This window comes from Platichthys flesus, chromosome 1, assembly GCF_949316205.1.
Source record: "Platichthys flesus chromosome 1, fPlaFle2.1, whole genome shotgun sequence".
Lineage (NCBI taxonomy): Eukaryota > Metazoa > Chordata > Actinopteri > Pleuronectiformes > Pleuronectidae > Platichthys > Platichthys flesus.
In genome coordinates, this window is record NC_084945.1 from 9962301 (window position 1) to 9985504 (window position 23204).

At 41.0% G+C, this 23204-nt stretch overlaps 1 protein-coding gene across 1 annotated transcript in view; it reads right to left on the bottom strand.

Annotated features, from left to right (window-relative positions):
* The window catches only part of gpc6a (glypican 6a), a 127206-nt gene extending 115821 nt beyond the window's left edge, over positions 1 to 11385 (bottom strand). The window contains exon 1 of the mRNA XM_062381777.1: positions 10721 to 11385. Within this exon, the coding sequence (XP_062237761.1) occupies positions 10721 to 10886 (166 nt within the window). The 5' untranslated portion in view covers positions 10887 to 11385. The remainder of the gene's footprint in view (positions 1 to 10720) is intronic.
* Between the last annotated feature and the right edge of the window lie 11819 nt (positions 11386 to 23204).

Consider the following 23204-nt stretch of genomic DNA (forward strand, 5'->3'; position numbering starts at 1 on the left):
GCTCAGTGGTGCAGTCGGGACTATCCTTACACAAGCTACTGCTACTTACTGTCCCCGCAATTTAGGTAAACAATTCACTGCCAAAGAATATTTGAGCGAAAGATTTTTCCTGCTGTCGTATAAATGTAATGGTGAACATGTGCATATGACTTATGGCTCAATCTCGTGAAAATAACCCAAACAAAAAATGACCTGATGGCCCCGTCTGTGCAGCCTAAGCCTTATTACTCTGCGTCATTATTGTCCCACTGATTTAAAAAGGCGTCAGGGTGGGACAGATATGAGCTGGACGGCTTGGACACCAAATCCACCAAACAAGACAGACCCTGACAAATACATAATTTCCTTCTGTCTGAGTAAAGTTTGTTTCAGAAATTACAAAATCCAACTGTTTAAGGGAAATGGCTTGGTGTTATTAAAAATAAAGAATATATCCGTGTCTCATTTTTAAAAGGTTTTCGATGGGAATGGATTCTTCTGCTGTCCGAGAGCCAGGGACACGTCGATAAACACAGAGTTGGTCTTGGGATTTGTTGACAGCAGAAAGATTACAGAGTCTCCAGCCGCTTTCTCCACTACTCTTTGAAAACACTCCTACATGACCTTACATAAAAGTTTGCCTCGGTTTTTCAGCCCCTCGCTTTTTTTGACTCTAACTGCTTCAGTGGTTCGGTGACAAAAGCATCACTATATTTAGCGTCTCCAATGATGTTCACAGGCCTTAAAGTTAGACATCGGTGTACGGCTAGTGGTTCTGTTTGTTCTAAAAGATGTCTGCCTGTTGGAGGACCTGCACTATTGATTTTGATACGTCAAAAGCTCCCCCGTGGTTTCGCTACAGTGAAACCATCACCGGGGGCCTTTCGGGGGTGGGAGCTGTCTATGTTTCTCAAAAACACAACAACAGTGTCACCGTCAAGTCGGTAAAGTCGTTTTTTTTTCGTCATCTTCGTCCGCATCCGTTGACAGCGTTTGATGTTTCCATGACAATTCTGGCACATCGTGTTTATCTGTGCTTAATGCTTGTTTACTTCCAAGTCTCTGAGGGGCGGCTTATTTAGCAAACCACATCAGCCGTGTGTGCCGGTCTGTGTCTGAAAAACAAAAATAAAAGGTCCCCGGGGTGAAATGTATTTGCATCCTTGACACTTCGATATGATATACCCATGTGGCCACCCCCCCCCCCCCCCCCCCGCTCTGGGTGGCTTTCTCTCTAAGACTTATCATTGGTGTCAAGCATGGGACTTCTATTCAGAGACTACCCTCCAGAGGCAGGAAGGCACTGTGGGCCAACAGGAGCGCCACGAACACAACAGAACGCCCTGGTTCTCTAACATACATAATGAATCCCGGTAACTAAAACAACAAAACACACTCGGCACAACGGGAGGAGTGATTAGTGTTGCCTGTGTAGTAAACAGTATGTTTTAAATGGCTTCAGGATTATCCTAAGGGTCTCCCTTAAATAGACCTCAGTAGGAAGGCACACCCATAAATTCCCCGATGTCAACAGTTATGTGACAATGTGACCCCGACATCCCTCAACAACATTATTGCATCACCCTCATCTGCTGGGAGGGGGGGAGCCATTTTCCCAGGGGGAGGAACAGCAAGCGTGATTTTCCTTGTTACGTCCTTTGGCAGTTTTTCTTTTTTACTCATGTGTGAAGGAGAGAAGCACAGTTGAAAAGGATTTTTCATTTTTCTAGTAACAGTAGAGCACAGCATGTAGCAACTCCTGCAACAATAACCACACCAAATCCGATTCAAGGACTTTGCAGAGTCTTAATAGGTCCAGACTCCTCAAAGTGTTACAACACAAATATTTGATGATAAGATCTAGCAGGATTTACAATAGCTCAGAGACAACAGGAACACACTCATTAGTATGTTGATATTCTCATTGCACCAGCAGCTAGTTTAAATTTAATAATGAATCAGAAGCACATCCCTTTAACCTAAAATGTCTGATTGAATGCTTTAATTTGCTACTCTATCTTGAACCATTTCATTTGGAATTTTCATATTCTTCCAGTTGAATATGACAAATTCGCTGTCACACAGTGCGGAGGTAATTCATCTTCTGACACATTGGCAGGTGAGGTTAACTATAAACGTCTTAAATGCCACCGATGCATGATGACCAACTATTTCTAACAAACGTCTCTGGCGTGGCACGAGCAGAGGGAGACAAGCAGCTCAAACACTCCGAGCAGCAGGCATTGAAATAACTTACAATAGAACTGATTTGTGGATATTCCTCACTTCACCCCCCTGATGATCGGAATAACTCGCCGCTGCACGGGGCCGCTGTTGTGCTGCGCCGCACTTATCAGTTCTGAATGTTTTTCACTGTGTGAGAAAACGGACCTTTGAACGTCCCGTCTCCACGGCCGGATCCCGTCAGCTCACACGAGGCGGGCGGCCACAGCTGGCTGGCGTTGAATCGTGAATCGGCTTGGAATTCAATGTTTTATTTAAAGTTTGGGCTCAGTGGGTAAGTCCATATGCTAACTTATACGGGTTTAATTCTTCAGTCAACGATCGCAGAAATGGCGACTTTGTCTCCTTTGTAAACAGACTCCAGGATTGACTACACAGCAGGATGAGATCAGCAACAGGTTGGACTAACACCTTAATCAAAGGCTGGTCCACTATTTCAAATTGCTTGTTAGTTATATGATCAGAGGAGCTGTATCATAAGATCCTTTTTATAACGTATAAAAGTGAGATAGCAAAACCGGCCTTACTGAATAATAGAGACGCCTTTGCTTCACTTCAATTTGTAGTTTTTACAGTCTGTTTGTATTTATTCTTCACATTCAATGCTTTTTCGGGGGGAATCTACAAACCTTTAAGGATTTCAAGGACCCGTGGGAACCCTGGGTCGATAATCCCTCATGTTCAGATGGATTACATCCTACCCGACTACCTCCTCATATCCCCCGAGCGCCTCTCTCGCCTCACAGATATGATTTCAACACATGGTCAGTCAAGGATGCTGTCCATGCTGATATGCTCTCTTTGACTGAGTTTGTTTATATTCCTGCTTATTTTTCTATGATCTCACATTACTCTCCATACTAATCCCTGAACATATAATCACATCCGGCCTTTAACTGCTGGTGGTTATTTTCTAGTTCCTCTCGAGGCTTGAGAGGGTAGAGATCCTTAATCCCCCTTCCATTACTGATTTAGTCCCTGAGTTGATTGAAAACTGGAAAAAGTGCAATAGCAGTCTCCTACGCTGGCCCGGGGCTTTTCACACTTCCCAGACATCACCGTACATGGTGCTGAGGAAGGCTTCCAGGAAAGCTGCCGACCTTATGCATTACAGGCATGAACGCCTGCTGAGGTTGACACATTCTTCAGGTCAGTACAACAGACAAACATCCTTATCGACCAAATCTGACAAAAGGTTGAAAATTGCAGCTGGAAGATCGACAATCAAATCCATTTGGATGTTCCACGCACTCGGTCTGTCCCGCCAAATGACAAAGCAAAACACTTTTTGACATTTTCTACCGCATAGAAATGCTTAAAGAAAAGGAAAACCCAAAATAACTTTGGGGGGAGGCTTTCTTTTTTTGTGCATTTCTAAACTGCAGCAAACACACACACACACAGACACACACAAACACACACAGACACACAGACACACACACACAGACACACACACACAGCCTAATCTCCCTCACATCTCATTTACTCTTCTCTCTGAAGACGTATACAGGCTGGCAAGAGACTTATTTCCAATTTGATGGAGCCCAGAGCATCTTAATGGGCTTTGGAAAAGATGCCCCACAGAATTTGTATATGGATATTTCCTGGGTTGGGCGTTTCCGAGTGGTATTCCCTCACTTTCACTCAAAGTCTCGAGCCATTGCATTATGTAGTAATTAGGCATCTGGCTGTGAGCACATTGGAAATTATTTGGCAAAGGTGCGTAACATGATTACTAAATCGAAAAACACAAATGTAGAGCAGTTTAAAAGTTGATTTAGATTTGTGCCATTGTGCACAACCCGGACAAACATCACTCAAACAATTACGCCTAATACATTGACTTTATGTTTTTCAATTACACATTAAATTTCAGGGCCGAATTTCATGAACAATTTTGTTTCATGCTGAGTGAATGAATCCAATAACTTGAGGGTGATTTAATAAAATTAAATTAACCATGCATTTAAATACATAAATTAAACAAATTATGAAATAAAATCACTCTTCCAAGTAACAAAAGAATACACCAATAACCTGATTGTCACCCTAATCTGTGAGTAAATTGTACAATTCATTTTCCTTCATTGCTAATGTAAAGAAACACACACACACACAAATGCACACACACAAACACACACACACTCACACTTATATATGAGAATAGAAATTAAATCCCCATCTGATGAAGCACATCTTTGACAGCCTCATGAAAATCCTACATTTGTGTGTTAGTAAGTGGTGTGTGATTCAGTTTAACACCCACAGAGATATACACGTTGAATAATCTTGAATGCTGAACACAATAATTGTGCTGTGAGCTGAAGGTTCACCAGGGTGCTCACATTCATTAAAGTACAAACAGTGACGATCTGTGATATCTGGGCTGTGTTTAAGGGAAGTGGGGAAACTGCACACAGCCCACATCCTGCAAACAGCCAAGCACAGATCACAGTGATCAACAGAGAGAGCCGTGGCATCAGCAATTCACATGAGGAAAAAGGAGAATGTAATGTATAACGGCTAATAGCTGTTCTGTTAAGTTGCTACAGATGAACCCCAAAGGTAATTGTTATGCTTGAAAGGCAATGTGAGTCTCAGGCAGTGCATAGATAGGAACTGCAGCACATCAAGTGATTTTGTTTCAAAGCCATAGCAAAGAGCCGAGTCCACCCATGAGAATCCCGACTGCTCTGTGTTAGTAGATGTTGATATTAGCGGCAAAGCCTCAGAGCAGGAGCTCCATGGCAGGGCTGACTGAAGCATTCAGGAGCCGTTGTGTTTATGAACAAAGGGTTGTCAACCAAGCGCCATTGTGTGTGTGTGTGTGTGTGACACTATAACTAACGTCTGCCACATGCACACGGGGGTGATCCTCGCAGGCAAACTGTGTCGTCGGCTGACTGCATAAACCCACCAGGCAGGCGACACGGCCGCGGAGGAATCACAAGCTTAACCTGGTGTGGTGTAATGAAGCTGTCTGACAGCCACTTGTAGACATTGTTCTGATTCACCTCACATACATACAGGCATGCTGCTCAGTGCGACTCCTCGACACAACCCACATGCTCTTTGCTTTGAATACCGGCTGTCTTCCAAGAGTTCTCTTACTGTGCCACTGTCTCTTTCTAGCCTCCACCTCCTTTGAGCAAGTTGAGGCACAAGGGAGTCCTTAAGCAAAAAAGGGATAACAGCACTCAGTGAAGTGGGTAGTATGGTTGACCTCCATCCAGGCCCGCTAACTCTGCCAATTACCCTATCTGCATCTGAGTCAAAAAGTTATTTCAATCCCAGACAGAGAGTATGGATGGTGACAGGGAGCACCGCTGAGCACGTATTGCATCTCCTCATGGTGACACGTTATGTGACTCAGACGTGGTGGGAGACCGTGTGCCAAATGTCACCGAGAAAAACATATTGAGTAGTTACACCTTGAGTGGTAAGCACAGGAAAGAACTCTCCTCCCACAACAACTTCTGAACTTAACACAGATTTTAGATGAAAAGGAAAGCGAGCGGCACAAAGGAGTGATCCGGCCTCCTGGTGTCATCCTTGAAACATTCATTTGAGGTTTCTGCTCCGTTGGCTTGCCGGGTTCTTTGAGTTCTGGATATGTTTTATGACTTTGGAGCCCATGAGACCCATTCAAACGGCGCTCTGACACTTAAATAATGGATGGTCTACAAATTTTAGAAAGTCTTTTTTTCCCCATCAGCCTGGTTTCTCACGTAGCTGAGACTTATGGTGCTCAATGTGGTATTCCTCACGGGAGCATTCTCTGCTCAGTTTTGTTTTTGTTCTGGATGCTTCCACTGGGAAACATTCTTAACCATCACCATGTCAAAATACGATTTTGTGCTGATGATACACAATTGTTCACATCTGTTTTGCCGAATGGTCTCGTTGCTTGTCTCTCACGCACATTAATGTATGGATGGGTAAACACTTTGAGAGACTAAAGGAGGAGAAAACTCAAATTCTTTTAATTGGACCCAAAGCACCAAGAGGAAAATTGCGCTGGAGGATTATTGGTCTCAGAAAACAGATTAAAACACACACGTACCAGAATGATTCTTGACTAAAATGTTGTTAAAACATCTGATTTCTTATCTCAGGAACATCTCCAGTGTCATCTTTAATTCAGAAGGATGCTGAAATGCTTATTCAGACTTTTATTAATGGCCATTTAGAGGACTGCAATTTCCTTTGTTACTCGATTACCCAACATGTGTATGAGAAAACTGCACCTTCCCCAGAATCCTATCTAAAACAAGTATTTGTATGACATTAGCCCACTGACAAAGACACTGCACTGCCACCCGTATCTTTAAGAAGTGCTTTTAAAGTTCTTCTATTTGCTATGAAGCTTTGAAACCATCTTAACCTTCCCTCAATCCAAGATCTAAAGTTCCAGCCAGATGACTGAAGTGCTGCACAGCTTATCTTTCAAAATGTCCTGCCTGGGTCTCGTTGCAGTACCAGCGATGATGCCCCTAAACTATGGAGCACACCCCCTCTGGATACGAGAAGGTGACCTCAACCATTGGCTTTCCTTTCATATTATTGTATATGTGGTTATTTTATTGTATTGGTTTTTCAGTTTTTTCCTATTCATTTATTCCCTATTCTTTGCTTTCATTAATTTAATTGTCTTTGAGCTAATTTGTATTTAACAGTTTAATGTTTTATCTTGCTATGTTAATCACTGGAAACTCTGTGTTCCCATGAAAGCTGAGTCGCTAAGTAAATGTGCCTCATCAAACGTGTCTGAAAACCGTGTATGAGAAATCAGGAAACAAATGAATCGGTCATAATTAGTTGAAGTCGACACAAATTAGTGGCAATAACTTTTCCATTTCATTGGTTATTGCCGCTCCCTTCATCTCTATGAGACATTTTCTTATGGGCAAATGCTTTAAACATTGACACACTTTTCTAATATGTTAAAAACTTTTTCTTCTAATCAATGTTGTAAAGACTGTTGTTTTTGTGTTGAGTTACATCTATTGCACCTCTGTCCGTCCTGGGAGAGGGATCCTCACATGCGTCTCTCTGAGGCTTCTACGCTCTTTTCCCCTGTTGATGTTTTATTTTGGTAGTTTTTCCTCACTGTTGTTGACGGTTAAGAACAGAGGATGTCACACCGTTTTAAGCCCTATGAGACAAATTGTGATTTTTGAATAAGAGCGATACCAATAAAATGTAATGAATTGAAAAATTGCATGAGCTTAATATCTAAATATAGTCAGAGAGTGGACTGGGTGATTAGATGACTGTATTTCAATACTGAAACCTAGCATCTGTAGAAACACTGTTTGTCAGCACTTAAATAATGTAGCTCAGCCTGTCAGTAGCAGAGAGCTGTGGAAATAATGTCCTTATGCAAATGGAGCTTACAACCTGAAGTAGCATCTTCTGCAAACGTATTAAACCTGTGTTTTGTATCTAGAGGGAAACCAAGAGCATGACACAGCAGCTGATGGAGGGATGAGCGGCAGCGGTGCTCGCGCAGCTTAGCGCACGTTTTTATTAGCATAGCTAATTAGGCATAATTGGGCGCTTTCTACTATCACATCTCCTGAGGCCTATATATAACCTCTGTTGTATTTATGCAGAGGTTATTTGCGAACAACAAAATCCAATTACACTCAGTGTATGTGCTGTACATGAATTGTAATTAGCATTTGATCAGAGCCCCAAAAACATGTTGATAAATAAGGTGACTAACAGATTAGACATTGGCTTTAACTCGCAGAGGAGAAAAGTTGCGTGACATCGAATCATAAATGCTAAAAACTCCACATTATTCAAATAAAAATGTGTCCAAGTATTTCTTAATCATTTAAATTTTTTTTATCCAACACAATCTGAATCCTTGATGTGGTAAATGGAGCCTGTCCAGGGCTCCGGGAGGTGGAAGCCAACAAAAAGTCTGTGGTCACATACTGGACCCCTGCTTGATTTTCATTCCGAGCCGAACTGTCAAACTAAATAAAAAAACAACTGCAAGTCCAAGATTCTGTCTCAGAAACTTGGACTGAAAACAAGCAGCTTAAAACGATCAAAAAAAACACTGAATAAATAATCCAAATATAAACCAGATGTCAAAAGTTGTGAAATGAACCATGCTCATAATCCAGTACTAAATATGTTGTGCAAATGTCGACCTCGATCAGTCGACTCCACGTCGCAATGACTTCCAGACATGAATTCTAACAAGTTAAACTAATGTTTAAGGAATGTTTGGATCCGCTCTACAAAAAAGAGAAAGGAGGGCGAGACCAGACGCCAACGTGTCAGTGTAACTCTGTGTACTCTGTCATATCGCACACATAATAATAATCAAATAATCACGATAAAGCAGCAGCAATGGTTTACTTCTTTTAAACTTATCTCACGTGAGTTTAGGTTGAGGAAACATTTTAAGAATTATTCTTCAAAAATAGTTTCTGGTCTTTTTGGAAGTCAACTTTTATGACTTTGCTTCTTTGATCCTGATGCAGACTTCACACAATCAAGGTCATTTGGCTTTATTTGTATTGTCTGCCCGGTCAACAGGGACCCTGTCAATGACATTTTTCATAATTTTTTCATATAGTTCACTCCCCAACTCCCCACACATACACACACAATCACAGTCTAACACACGCACACACACAGACTAACACACGCACATGCTCAATCAGTAAGAAAAGTATCAAATTCCCATCGAACCGAACTCGTGTTGGAACCGAATAAGGCGGCTCTATGATCATTACAGCCTGACACTGCCAATTACAAATACAATTTCTCTATTTTGTCTGTAAGAGGCAATAGAGGGATTAACTTCGGGGGCCTCTCTCCGCTTCCCCTCTTCCCTCTCGTGATGCAGACTATGTTTACTGTCTAATCTCCTTTTCCTGCTTTGACCACAATGTGATTACCAGACACATAAGAGATAATAAAACCATATCTCAGCTGTACCAAAGAGCATGAATTAAAACCTAAGCTGTAGCCTTGAGGAATATCGAAAAGCGGAAAGGAGAGAAAAAAAAGAAAAAAAAAAGGAAGAAGAATCACCACAGCAAGAGGAGTATCTGGTGCTGAGTGCATACAGCCCCCTACTGGTAAACACTGTTCACCATTTAGACAAATACAACACTACAAAGCTCCATGATCTTCTGTTGAATATGAGCAACAGGTTTCGCAGCCGGTTTCCAAAACCCGTCCTGGTGCCACGTTTGCAAAATCCCATCTCTATTTGAGCAGCTCTATTTATAAATGATCTGAAAGGCTGGACGTCTGCCATTAAATTATAAACCGAGGTGTCAGATGTGATTGTCAGGTTGTTATTTCTGCTTTTAAAGGTTTTCCCCGAGCCGATTTAACATTTTACAACCCGTGGGTGAGGGCAGGTCTTTGAGGAGAGGCAAAAACTCACATATGACGAAAAAACGGTGAAAGGTAACAAGTGGGTTTTGCTGGTTTTGGTGGGAATAAGGTTTCAGTGCTGCCCGTACCAGTGTTAAGCATAGAACGTGTGAATCAAATACTTGGATGAATTGACTGATGATTTAAGATGACCGATGCTTTTGCACAAGTGTAAGCTGACTATTGAAGTTTTTATTTTTATCTATATTGTATGTCAAGCACTTTGAGCTGGATTCGTTGTATGAAAGGTGCCATACGAATGAAGTTTTGATTATTAGTATGGTAATAATAAAAACTTCGTGTTAACTTAATTTCCAGAGAGCTGTCTGAAAAATACTTAAGTAACACACTCACTTGCTTCAAAACTCACAGCTCTCACAGGTCAAGTTCTCCTCACACAGAACATGTCCCAACTTGTTACCGACAGAAATTCAAATCAGACCCTCCCTTACAGAAAAGCAAAATGTTATCTCTGCTTAACATGGTCATTAACACTGGTTTTTAAAGCTGAATAGTACAAACAACTTGTTTGTTTTAGTAATGACAAGATGTTTGTACAAAATAAGATAGAATGAGTAATGACCAATAAGGAAGTTTATTTCGAATAGAATCCGGGTTTAGAGTAAATCCAGTGTTTGGATTCTATTTAATAGAGTGAAGGTGGGTTGTTGTGATTTACCAATAAGCCATGTAAAGAACAGGCTGAATCTCACTGACATTTAAATAGGAAAACTCATATTGCCCATAAATCCACCTCCCAGCATTGATCAGCAAGTCTCTGACTCATCGCAGAGACTCAGATCAAAGCTCAACACACATACGGGCAGTTTAAATCCAGACCAAGTCTCTCCCATTAAAATGTGACATGCTGCAAAAAACCCACTCGTGGTATGGATGATGCACGGGTTCGGATCCCACCGAGAAGAGGCTGCGAGGGTGAAGGAGATGCTCAGAGGTTGCAGGGTGTAAGGAAGCTCATATAGTTCAGACTGTGTGATAGTTGAATTTGCGTATGTGTGTTTGTGTGTTGGGGGGGGGGACAAGACACGACACATGGGGGGGACGATCCGCCGAGCTTGAAACCCACCTGATATCTCCTGATGAGGCACATTGACGAGGCTGAAGCCTTTGGCGTTGTAAGCTTGTCTCACCTCGCTACAGCTCCGCGCTTTGCTCTCGCCGGCGCATGACAGGGACAGCAGCAGCATCGGCACAGTACATAAGGCGACTTGCAGTTTCCACATCGCACACATCGGTGGAATCCTCGATGGTGCGGCTCCGTTACAATGAAATCAAAAGAAGAGGAAGAAGCAGAAGAAGAAATCCAGATGTGCGACGGGGAGGACGTCTCCACCGGGCGCGATGTCAGATGTTCATTTGAAATAAAAGATAATAATCACTCCTCACTTTGCGTCCTGGTAGGTCCACGTCATCGTCCAAAGCTTCGTATGTTCCCCTTAGAAATAAAAAAGAAAAAGAAAAACACACAGAGAGCGCAGGGAGTCCGCCTGCCCTCTGTCCGCCTGGAGAGAAATCCACGAGAGGAGCGCAGACGCTACCTGGTGCTCCGTGTGCCAGCAACTTCTCCCGCACACACACACACGCGCGCAGACAGAGAGAGAGAGAGGGGGGGGGAGAGAGAGGGCGAGAGGAGCCCCGTGTGCTGGTGTCGGTGTGTGTGAGGGAAGAGAGACGCAGCGGAGACACGATGCTCGGAGACCGAGGGAGGGCAGAGCAAAACACGGAGCGGAGCGGCTGCGACTTCGGCGGCGCACATCACATCCAGGGGCGCGCGCTGTCCTCCGCCTTTATGCATCTCTGCTAATGCGCACAGCCGCACACGTGCTGGGGGCGCGCGGGGAGGGTGTGTGTCTATGTGTGCGTGTGCTCACTGACCACACGCACACGCACACACCATTCAGTGTCCCTCTATGGAATCATAAAATGTCGATCATCGAATTATTGATCCATCTTTTTTCATGTCTTTGATTTTAGTGTAAATAACTTTCAGCTGCATTTTTTATGTATAAAAAGTGTCGTATAAATATAACATATTATTATTTAAACTTCAGTTTACGCTGAAAAAAGATAATTGTTGGACCAACTCTAGATATAATTTTTACTTTAAATTGGCGTCGACTTTGATTTCTTAGATTTTTGGGTAAGCCTGACAGACATAAACAGGACGTGTTTACCTGACTGACAAATTGTTGCTCCTCAGAGAAATTTGGGGTTTTAAAGTCTTCTTTATAACCAGAGGATGACAAACAGCTAAACATTGTAAAAACTCTAGGTAGATCAGTAATATCTGACAGATCAATGATGCGTCTCCACGTCCATCCCCACAAAGAAGTGAAGTGAAGCGAAGCCGAAGTATCAGGGACATACGAATGCTGACATCTTGTGCATTTGGAGCAAGAGTCTATGGGGTAGTGATAGGATGATGCAGCCCCCCCCCCCCCTCCACACTGTGCTTGCAGAATTATATTGATATAAATTGGACTTGAAAAAAAAATGAAAATGATATTGCGATAATTGATATTGCTGAAACGCACAGCCCCAGTATGAAGTAATCCTCCTAATAGACACCCTTTTAGCCTAATGTTAAATTACAGCCTTTTATAGTATTTCCCTAGAGCAACGGGGTTCATATTTATAGTCCCATATTAATGGAGACGATTTTACCTCATTTTACTTCCCCAGCCACAAATAGGCAAACGCATCACCATCAGTATCTCAGCGCACAGCAGTCTCATCACACGGCAAAATCTGGGTTTCATTTACAGCGAGAAAAGAGAGAAAACTTTGTTTGAAGAAGAAGGAAAAGTTTTCTTGTTATAATGAAGAAAATCTTGCAGAAAAGGTCTCGTTATAACATGAAAGATTTTCTCAGGAGAGAATAAAAGTGGACTACATCGCACATGATCCTGTACAAACACTCCCACTGTGTGATGCTGTGATTTGGTGGAGCTACAGCTGGCTTGTTAAAATCAACTTGAAAAAAACCCTGTAAAAGTGCAATTAAGCCGGTAAGTCAGGGTTGTGAAATTTTTAGGGAAAAGTCAGAAAAGCAGTGTTGCCGGAGTTTGGCTATAGAAAAGGATAAGCATGGAAACTGTTGTGGAAATAACCCTTTAAACATTTAGGGTTAATACATAATGAATATTCATCCAGCTGAGCAAAGTGGGATTCTCATTAGTTCAGTTGTGGACACTTGGGGAATGATGTTGTCTGCAGCTTCGGAAGAATGTGGAAATGTGACAGTAAATCCTGATGTTTCATTAGACCTCCAGCAAAACACTTGAACAACAAAAAAATTAAGCCAAAGTGTCCCGCTGAGGTCCCATCGATACACACGATCAGCCAAACACACGATCAACCGAAACCGATGAACACTTGAACATACAACAGTGAGCGAAGAACAACCTCAAGGGACAGGAACCATCTTTGAGAAAAGTAGATTTGACTTGAACTTTGAATGTAGTCCTTGTGTCATCCACTAACATGGAGAAGGCTGGTTTATAACCTTGACTGCAGCCAGCCACCAGTGGGGATCAAGATTCTTTGGTTTCACTTTTGGGGAATAGTCGTATTGTAGATTCTTAATTAAAGTCAATGTGCACGACTGAGCGATAGTCAATGGCTTTAGCTACAAGAATAAGGCCCACCCATTTCTAGAACTGTAAATCAGTTCAGCTGACTAAAGAAGTTGTTAAAAATTCTATTTATTGTAGAAATGTTGGATATATCGAGGATCTTTTACAGAGTTTTTCGTGTTTGCTACAGTGACAGCACTGCTGCTAACTACCTCTAACACTTCTGCCTACAAAGTGTTATTGTTGCCTAAATCTAACCACAGAAAGTGCTGTGGATGCAATACAACCCCCCCCCCCCCCGCCATTGATGTGACACTCGTGCACTTCCTGTGACCTCCATCCACCCCCAGCTACAGTATGTCGCAGAGACTTCGGCGCGGTTCAAAAATAGTTCATGGCCCATAAACAGTCTTCTTGAAATCATTAATTTAATATAATAACAGAAATAATAAGCAATGCAGCCAGGGACCAAATAATCTACATAAGACATTTCGGGGACAGGATGGGCGACTCTACACTAGGACATATGGTGTAAACGAAAACAAACCAAACCTATGACCTATATGACCACAATGAAAACATTATACAGAGAGGAACCATCACACACTTACACACAGGTTTGGGTTAAGTAACTTAATTATGTAATTTAGCTGCAGTTAAAATGTGAGGGTACAAACACAGCATAATGTAGGTGTGTCATTCTACCAACCAAACAAGGAACCCACATTTTACTCATTTCACACCAGTCTTAAAAAAACAAACAGATAAAACATGTGACTGCTGACAAGACAGACACCGAGACACCTCCACCATATGCTGCCGAACAGTGAACGTGCCGTACACTGTTAGCTAGGCTTCTTCCAAACCCTGACAGAAAAAAAAAAAAAAAAAGATCTCAGTTGTGTTTCTCAAGTGAGAATAATTATCTGAGTCAGTGTGGAGAATTTACTGAGGTGGATCCAGATGTGTCAAATTTGCAGATTCTCCTAATATACTGCAATATTTATTTCACTGTCTTTAACAGGTTTTTAAATGTGACATTTCAGGAATTATTTCTGAAAAACACGAGGGGCTGTGTTTTCTTTCTGTTTGTGTTTCTGCTGCCGCTCTGCCTCGTCTTCCAGCTTCGCTCTTACTTTCTTGTGTCTGGTTGCTTTACATCTTACTGTTGCTGAATCTCTCGGTTGGTGCTGTGCTTGAGAATTCATGCGACGCTGTTGGTGGTGTTGACACCACTCTGGTGGTTGGGGGGGGGGGGGGGTGTTCAGGTAAAGCAGAGCAACAAAACCTGTTTTTTAGAAGGTGAAATATTTATGTTGGATTATTAAATAAAAAAACAAGTTTAAAAGAAAGTAGATTTAGAAGATGATAGTGTTAATAATAATAATCTCAGAGCTTATTAATCAGTAATGCTGAGTTTGCCTCATACTAATACTATATAAAGACAATCATTTGTGACTGAAGTGTCTTTTCTGAACATATATATAGTTTATTGGTGTACAATTTGTACTCAACCATCTATGTAAATTAATCAAATGCATATTTTAACTCAATCCAGTTATATTTGCTATACAATAAAGGCAATACAGTAGAACGTATAGATGTTATTGCAGAATTTTACTAAATCAACAGATATATGTGACACATGGAAAGTGTTCAGACATTACATGTGAAAATGACCTGTTTATATTTGAGATATAAACCAATAACAGAAGAAGTAAATTCACTTCAATCAGATGAAGTGAATTTGAGAAATCTGTGTGAGATCCTGACGTTATATCTTAGTCCTGCTGAAGAAGATATGACACAAAACTAGTTATGGACTTGCAATGTACACATTCATTTACAGACGTCCACACTGGGACACAGTGATACAAAAGATAACTGAAAAAACTTTATGATCATATTCATTTGTGGTCTTTGTGGAATTCAAAATGGGATTGGAGATAATGATGTCCTCAGGAAGTATAGATTACATTGAACCTAAACATATGCATTATGTAATTATTTTCTATTTAGGAAGGCGATGCCAATCAGGATATGTCTGAGACATAATGGGTTTTCCCTATTCACCGCTGGTTCCATCTGCACAGCATTGTAACAGCCCAACTCGGCTAATAAGCCCCTGCTAATAAGGCGGAGAGATGATGAGAAGGTGATCCTGGTAGTGGATCGATAGCTCACCACAAGGAGTCAGCACAGGGTCCAGCGTGACTCATACTCAGTGCACAACAGGGGGAACTCAGCTTTCACTTCCCAGGCCCGCTGCTTCAAAATAACCATGTTAATCGTCAGGAGCCTGACTTTGCCTTTATTCATTGAGAAAAAAATATTCCAAAGTTTTATTTTGACTTTGAATCCGCAGCAAGAGAGAAAGATTGACCGAAAGATAGATCCTCCAATCAATCAGAATCAATAGATGGAGAATCTGCACACGAGGCAACTAGGATACAAGCGGCTGACTGACGCCATCACCGTATACTGTAGATGGATGGATGGATGGATGGATGGAAGGATGGATGGATGGATGGATGGATGGATGGATGGATGGATGGATGGATGGATGAATAAAGACATCTCATTGAATGTTATCACAGGAAAAGAACCCGTATTATTATTTACCTTTAAAATAATGAAGGCCAAAGACACCCATCCACTACTGTTGTTATTGTCCCTCTTCAATATAATCTGTAGACAATTCTTACTAAACTGCTGATTTGCATGTAGAAAACCAAACAGGTTGCATTAAAGTAAAAAAGCACAGCTCAGCAACTGTATTGTTTTTGAGGAAACAAGCAACATTCTTGTGTACCAGTATTTGTTGTAACGGGAGATAAGCAGATATGGTGCTAATTAAGTTTTACTTACAGTTTAAATCACTGCAGGGTTTTAAAAGTGTGGCGCGCAATGTCATGTTTGTACGTGAGGCACTCTGTAAGCAGACGAGGAATAAGGTCACTTTGTTCACATTAGCACAGCAAGCAAGGGCATGAATTATGAATCCCATATTTATAATTCATGGATGTTTAAGACAAATATGTGCAATTACTGTAAAGAGGTAAAAGTCTCTTCTCAGATAGAAGACCTTGAATTTTTGATTCCCGTAGTAAAAACATGAAATAATGCAAGCAAACAACGGGGGGGGGGGGGGGAGCTGAGAATACACAAAGGGCGTTTTCTTTATTTTCATTAGGCAAAAACTTTACTGTCAAACACATTGCAAACACATTTGTTACCGTTTTAAGAGAAGCACCACACCACCTAAAAACAGGGTGTTGCAATTTCCTGGTCTCAATCATTATGTTCACGTGTGCGCATATTTGCATGTTTCCAGCCTGAGAGAAAATCCAGTGATATAACCATGAAATATCTTGTGCTTGGAGAATATAAATCACCATATATCCACTTATTTGATGTCACTTTTACGAGAACATGTTTGGTAGAAGCAGAATGAACAGCAGAGCCTCAGCGTCTGTTTCCCCAGCCACGTCCTCCGGCTTCTCCTAGGTGATATCACCATCCCCAGACCCTGCAATCCCAGATATAAAATACCTCCGGTGTGTCCCAGGGCCTCCTCCATGTTCAATATTCTTGGAATATCTCCACATGGAGGAGACACTGAGAGCGTCCTCTAATCATACGCCCAAATCATCTTCACAGAGTCTTCTGAAACTGATGGAGCAACAGTTCAGGCTCCTCATCTAATCAGCTGAACCCAAACAAGATGCCAAGAGGATCTTATCTGTTTCAGCCATTACCCAATGTTGAAAATCCACTCTGACAGAAAGCCAGAGAAAATTCTAAAAGAAAACAGGCTCAAAATGCTTTTTCATTCATTGAAGAAGCTATTCGGCTGTTGAAGGGGAATCGCATCATGGTGTCTCACAGTAAAATGAAAAATATGCGAGTGATGAAGGGATCTCAGTTGGGGGTCAATAGTGTCCCTGCACATACAGCAACAATCTCACAATGCATTCTGCACTAATGTCTGGGGAAATTGTACATTGAATTGAATATTGACCTGTAGTGCTACAAAGTTAAAGACAGGTCATACCACTAATTCACCATCTGAAGCAGAAAAGACAGAAATAGTTTTTCTTTATATGGTGAAATATATCGATATCGACTGATATAAAAAAATGTTCATATAGCCCAGCCCGAACTAATATACAGTCTTTATAAGGTCACGGGTTTTGAATGAAATAAAACCATTTCATTCCAAAAAAACTGCATTTACAATGTTGTGCATCCAATGCATTACACACAATTTCATCTTGTATTGCAGCTGGTTTCATATTGAAAACATCTGGTCTTAACTTTCTGACACTGTCTCAATGTTACATTTAAAAACATGAATTTGATTTATCAGTTTACGTGAACTGGACACATCTTAGCAGCAGCCATTTACCAAAGCGGTGTATACTGAAGAATGAAAAGTGATCCAAAGAGAATCAAATGCATTCCAAGAAGTCTCCACTGGATAATGATTTCAGATGCGCAGACATACAATCAATAAACTGCATGCTGGCTCAAATGTTAAATCACAGTATGCCCAGTCCTTAATCATTTTCACACATCATGGAAAAGGTCATGTCAGAGTGGCATCAATCTGTTGTTGACAGGCATTATTTAGATTAACAAGCAGACCTGCATCACCTATCATTTCAACAAATTTCGCTGGATTATGCTTCATGTTTGAAAGCGCCAGACATATGAAGTGAACCACAATCAATAATGTCAGGAGCCACAGCAGAAATATTAAGTATTCACAAGGAAGCAGCTAATAAGAATGTTCTCCAAGTCAAATTGATGTCTCCCCCGCGTAAATGTCGTATTTGCATTTGTGTTCAAATCAAACGTGCCAGGTTAACATGCCGTGATGTTAGTGCAAGTTTGTTTCCTCTGATCCTTAACAGTACACTCCGTTTTCTCTGATATCCATTTAAGCCTCGGTAATTTATTCAAATTATTGCAGTGTGATCCATTTCTATCTTTCATACATAATTCAAAATAGTTTCAGGTGGTTGTTTTCCTGGGATGAAAACTGTTTGGAGCTAATTAATGATGTCCTGAGGCTTGGTAATTAGGGATCTGAATCTTATTGCAAATAGGGTGTGACAACTTACAGGGAGTGTGGCTCAGGATGAAGAGTAATGATCATTACAATCAGGTTCATTCAATATTTCAACTCATGATCTGTTGTCAGATATTTCACAGGACTTGATAATCTCAACTGGAGCAAACTTTACTCTGTATAGTATGGTGTTATTTTTTTTAAACATAATGGTAGGAGGCCCTTCCAGGATCTCAGCCTGGTCGGGAGTATAAGATGCCAGGAGATGCTTCTCGGCTCATTTTCACTGGTCAGGACTTTACTTTCTCCAAGTTGCCTACTTGGGTATTAACAAAGCCGGCTAACCAGTGAGCTTGTATTTAGGGAAAGGACAATGAACCCTAAACTGCTCTTGATGGCTGTGAAGTTTTAGAATGATGTGTGATAGAAAAGTGCGGTTTGTAGATGTCCTGTATGGATGTGACTTGTACGTTAAATTGCTTTGAGTTGTCAAAAAGGGTAGAAAAAAGCTGTTTATGAAACATCAAATGGATGTAAAGAATTTTTGTATTGAAGTAAAAATAAGGCTACAAACAACCCATATTACTACACAACTAAAATTCGTCTTTTACACTGGTCTTTATATTGTGTACCATTTACACACACATACTCTCAGTCTATAGAAATTTATTTTTTTAAACTAATATGAAAAACAAAAGATCAGTATTCCGTTCATCAGGCAGTAACGCAGCAGGCAGGCTGTTAGCTAGGCTACATACAGAGCTGAACAAGATCCTTATGGCAGATGAACAGTAAGGTTAATCACGTTAAGTGGCTGTCTCACGAGATGTCAGCAGTGATGTGATTTGATTATTAATGGCATATCAAAGGTCAGTTTTCCATAATACATTATTGATGTGGTCAGTGTATGGCTGTCTTCCGTAAAACAACACACGCCAACATAGGTCATGCCTGCAAGTAGGTTTTTGCAGTTGTTTTGTATCTTTAGTGGCCAAATTAATAAGGACAGGACCAAGGTAGGAGGTCAGGTGACGTAGCACAAAAGGCGACATGTAAGTAAAGGGTTTGGGTGGATGAATAAGTCCACACAACCCAGGGCTAACACAAAGGAGGCCGCCATCAGTTTCCGTTATGAGACAGGCAGTCAATACTGTTTCTTTTATTCATGACGCCTCCACAAACTTAACCACAGGTTTATTGTCGTTACCATGACCACGAAGGACCAGTGCACCTTCAGCTGATGTGCTCCTGTGGACCTGGGAAATGTTGAGGTTGTTGATGTATGAAATTATGTTGGAATTGAATTAAATTTAGCCGTTTTAATTATTATTGAAAGCACACGCTTTACTTTAAAAACTACATTCACAACCTAGTCCTAGATGATAACTCTGATCTGTATAAGTATGGCATGCTGTGAAATACGCAGCCAACAGGCAGTTTATGACCTTATACATACTAATGTTTATCCCAGAGACTTGTTCAGTACAAAGCTACTGTCGAGCTACTATTACCATGGTAACCACTTAGAAGATAAAAACAGTCCATCAGAGACAAGTGTCTGACATTCAAGGTGCAAATGTAGCTTATAAATGTTTAACAAAGAAAAAAATGGCTAAAATACATATTGATCGGAATAGATCGTGTTGAAGTTTCTCCCGGTTGACTTTAGTTTCAATTCTTTGATGCCAATATGAGATAAGATGGATAATTATACTTCTTAAAAGTCCAGTGTAAGATGTGAGTGAAAGGGATCCATTAGCAATTGTTTTTATATTTAAATACTTTCTATTTACATCCAGAGCAGGTCCTCTCTACAGAGGCCGCCATGTTTGTCACGGTAGCCCAGATTAAAACAACTCAACCCCTTTTGAGTTTTTATGACAACTGAAGGCGACCACACATTCTGCTTCAGGCTTGGAAGGGGAGGGTGAGGTGATGGGCATTCAGCTGCAACATGAAACCTCACCACTAGATGTCACTAAATCCTACACACTGAACCTTTAAAGGACAGCTAGGATTATTTAGTTCACATGGCAATTCTATAACGAACGAGCTGCTGGTTGCTGTAATCATTCCCTCCGACCATGCTGGCTCTGAAGCCTGAATTGCATTGGACTGACAATGCTCTAAGAAATTTTAAAAAGGGGGGTCAAATCCAGGGTCCCTATTTCATGCAAGGATGCACTCAACAGTTCAGCCCAGGCTTTTGAGAGACTTCGGCAGCCAGTTAATGCATTGAAAGGGGTTATCTTTATCCTGACAGATGTGTTGGTGTCTTGTTTGTGTTTTTTTCCTGGAATCACACCTACATGCAGCTACCAGAAATTATCCCTCTGGCTTGGCTTAGCAAGGAAACACTGTCCGGAGAAACCAAAAAGGAGAATTTCCACAGCGAACTATCCTGAACCAATGTGTTAGCACCATAAAAGGCTCGGCCAAAAGGGGAAGGCTTCTGCACTGCAGTTAGGTGGGTAAAATCTTCAGATAGAAGCGGGGCATATGTTCTCATTACCACTAGTGCCATAAGATAATCAAATAACTGGGTTATAATGAGAAATCAATTCTGCTGCTTCAGTCTGTTGGTTTTGATCTTGTATGAAGCAACAATTAAATAACTTGATGCATCTCTTTGTACCTCAAGGGCTACAAGTGGCTGCCAAGGCCATTTTAATATATACATTTGACCTTAACAATTGATTAATATAAGGTAGTATGTGTTTAAAGAGATGAGTCTCTATAGCTTAGACCTACATCTTGAACTGTGAATAGAAAGTGGGGACCTGAGACCATATCCATAAAGGTTCCTTATACAAAGACCTTCTAATTAGGATGACATTTCAAGGACTTTCTTAGAGATAAGACATTTTCTAAGAATGTATTGGTAAAGAGCTCGTAGTAAAGATACAAGTTTTTCATAATGCACTTTAGCACTTAAGGGAGGTAAAGAACTGTTAGACGTTGGGAGGAGGAGTTTCTTGAAAAGACGTGAACAATGTTGTAAGAGCCTTTTAATGCACAGTCCTAACAGGTGCACACAACCAGAGGGAAAGAGGCTTTATCAGCTTGACTATGTTCATCCACATCGACCTCCTGCCTTGTAGAGTAACACTGGGATCGAGCAGTAAACACTGTTCATCTGTCTATTTTGGTTGCTCTACTTGCTTTCAAAGCTGTTTGCTTGCTTGATGGTACATGTTAGATTTTCAAGCCATACACCATCGCCATATGGTGGCCACTGATCACAGGAAGGCATTATAGCTTTGTCACTATCACGTAGATAATGTACGGAGATTACCAGCCTGGTAAATAAGGGGGCCTAGGGGATAGAGCGGGTGCTCTGCAACAAGAAGGTTGCCGGTTGGAATCCCACTCTATCCCATCTGCATGCCTAAGTGTCCTTGGCAAGACACTAAACCCCCGAAATGGCCCGTCATAAATGCTGAGTGTTCTAAAAATGTAAGTCGCTTTGGACAAAAGCGTCAGCTAAATGACATGTAATGTAATGCAATATTGTCTGTGCTAATTGAAAAAAAATCTACTCTTGACAAGGCTCAACACATAATTCACAACTGACACCACACAGCACATATTTAAAAACATGAGAACATAATTAGTTACTCTGCAGGTGAGTCTATATTTTATGTTGTAATAATGTATAATTACACTGTTCCTACATAGAGACTGAATTATATGTATGACAATAATCAATTTATGACCCTTCTTTACCCATTATCACCAAGACATTTCTGTTTTTGAATCAACTTATCTCACTTTTTAGATCAATACGTCAACCATCAGTGTCAAACACCTTTCCTTGTGAAAAAATTTGGTCCGAAAATGTTCCTTAAGCACCTTCAGGGGTTTCTGAAAGTGTTCTCAGATTGTTTATGAATATGATCCCAAATCTTTGTCACGGTCATCTTCCATTCAATCAAAGCAATAACAACTATATGGTCAACCTATGGTAAAACCAAGAGGTGTGAAACAGAGCTCTGCATGTTTCACACCTCTTTCGCCAGCCACATTGGAATAACCAGCTGTTTCCAACAGCAAAAAAGTTATCTGAAGATTGATTGCTCGTTCCCTCTCGAGCACCAACGGCAGAAAGACAAGGTTAGCAGAGAACCCAGAGAAACCCATGCAGACACAGGTAGAACATGCAAACTCCACAGAGAAACACCAGAGCCGATCGCTACTGTGAGGTAAACCACTGCCACACCGTGAGGCAGCTGATGGCAAAGATGTTTCTCATATATTTGGTGGAGACCAACAACAGAGCTAAAATAGAATGACTATTGAATCTATATTCACAAGGGGGCCAGAAGGTTATTATAATTTCATTCAGTGTCTGTTTTGAGGTACAGATAAGCAACTTTTAGATATGGCATCAAATTCACTAAATCAATTTCATAAGTTGATAATATGTCAATGTCGTGTTTAAATCTGCTTTCCGCTGCCCAAAGTAGCAAACTAATCCAACGTTATATATATCTAAGGCAAAATTCCCAAAAGAAATCACTGATCATTTCTATTACTATTTTTGACCTTTCAAATTTATATGTGTCTATTTTGTGGTTTTAAAAAGTCCACTCCATCTATTTTGGTTCTGTCCCTCCTGTGTCACTTACTGTGATAAGTACTGCAGTTGCGCAAATTTATGTTATTAGCCATTGTTATCCAGCTGTGTATAAACACCACAAACATACATGAATAAAGATGGAGATGAATTTATTGGCACAAAAACGGCAGCGTTTATGGACTCACCTCGGGCGTACGTTAATGCTTCGGAGCATAACTGCAGTTATTCATCACACAATGATTTTCTGTCTGTACATTTATTTGTGTCTTTCAATAATGGATGAAGGGAAATGTGTCAAGTTGAGATATGGCCTTGGGAGCCG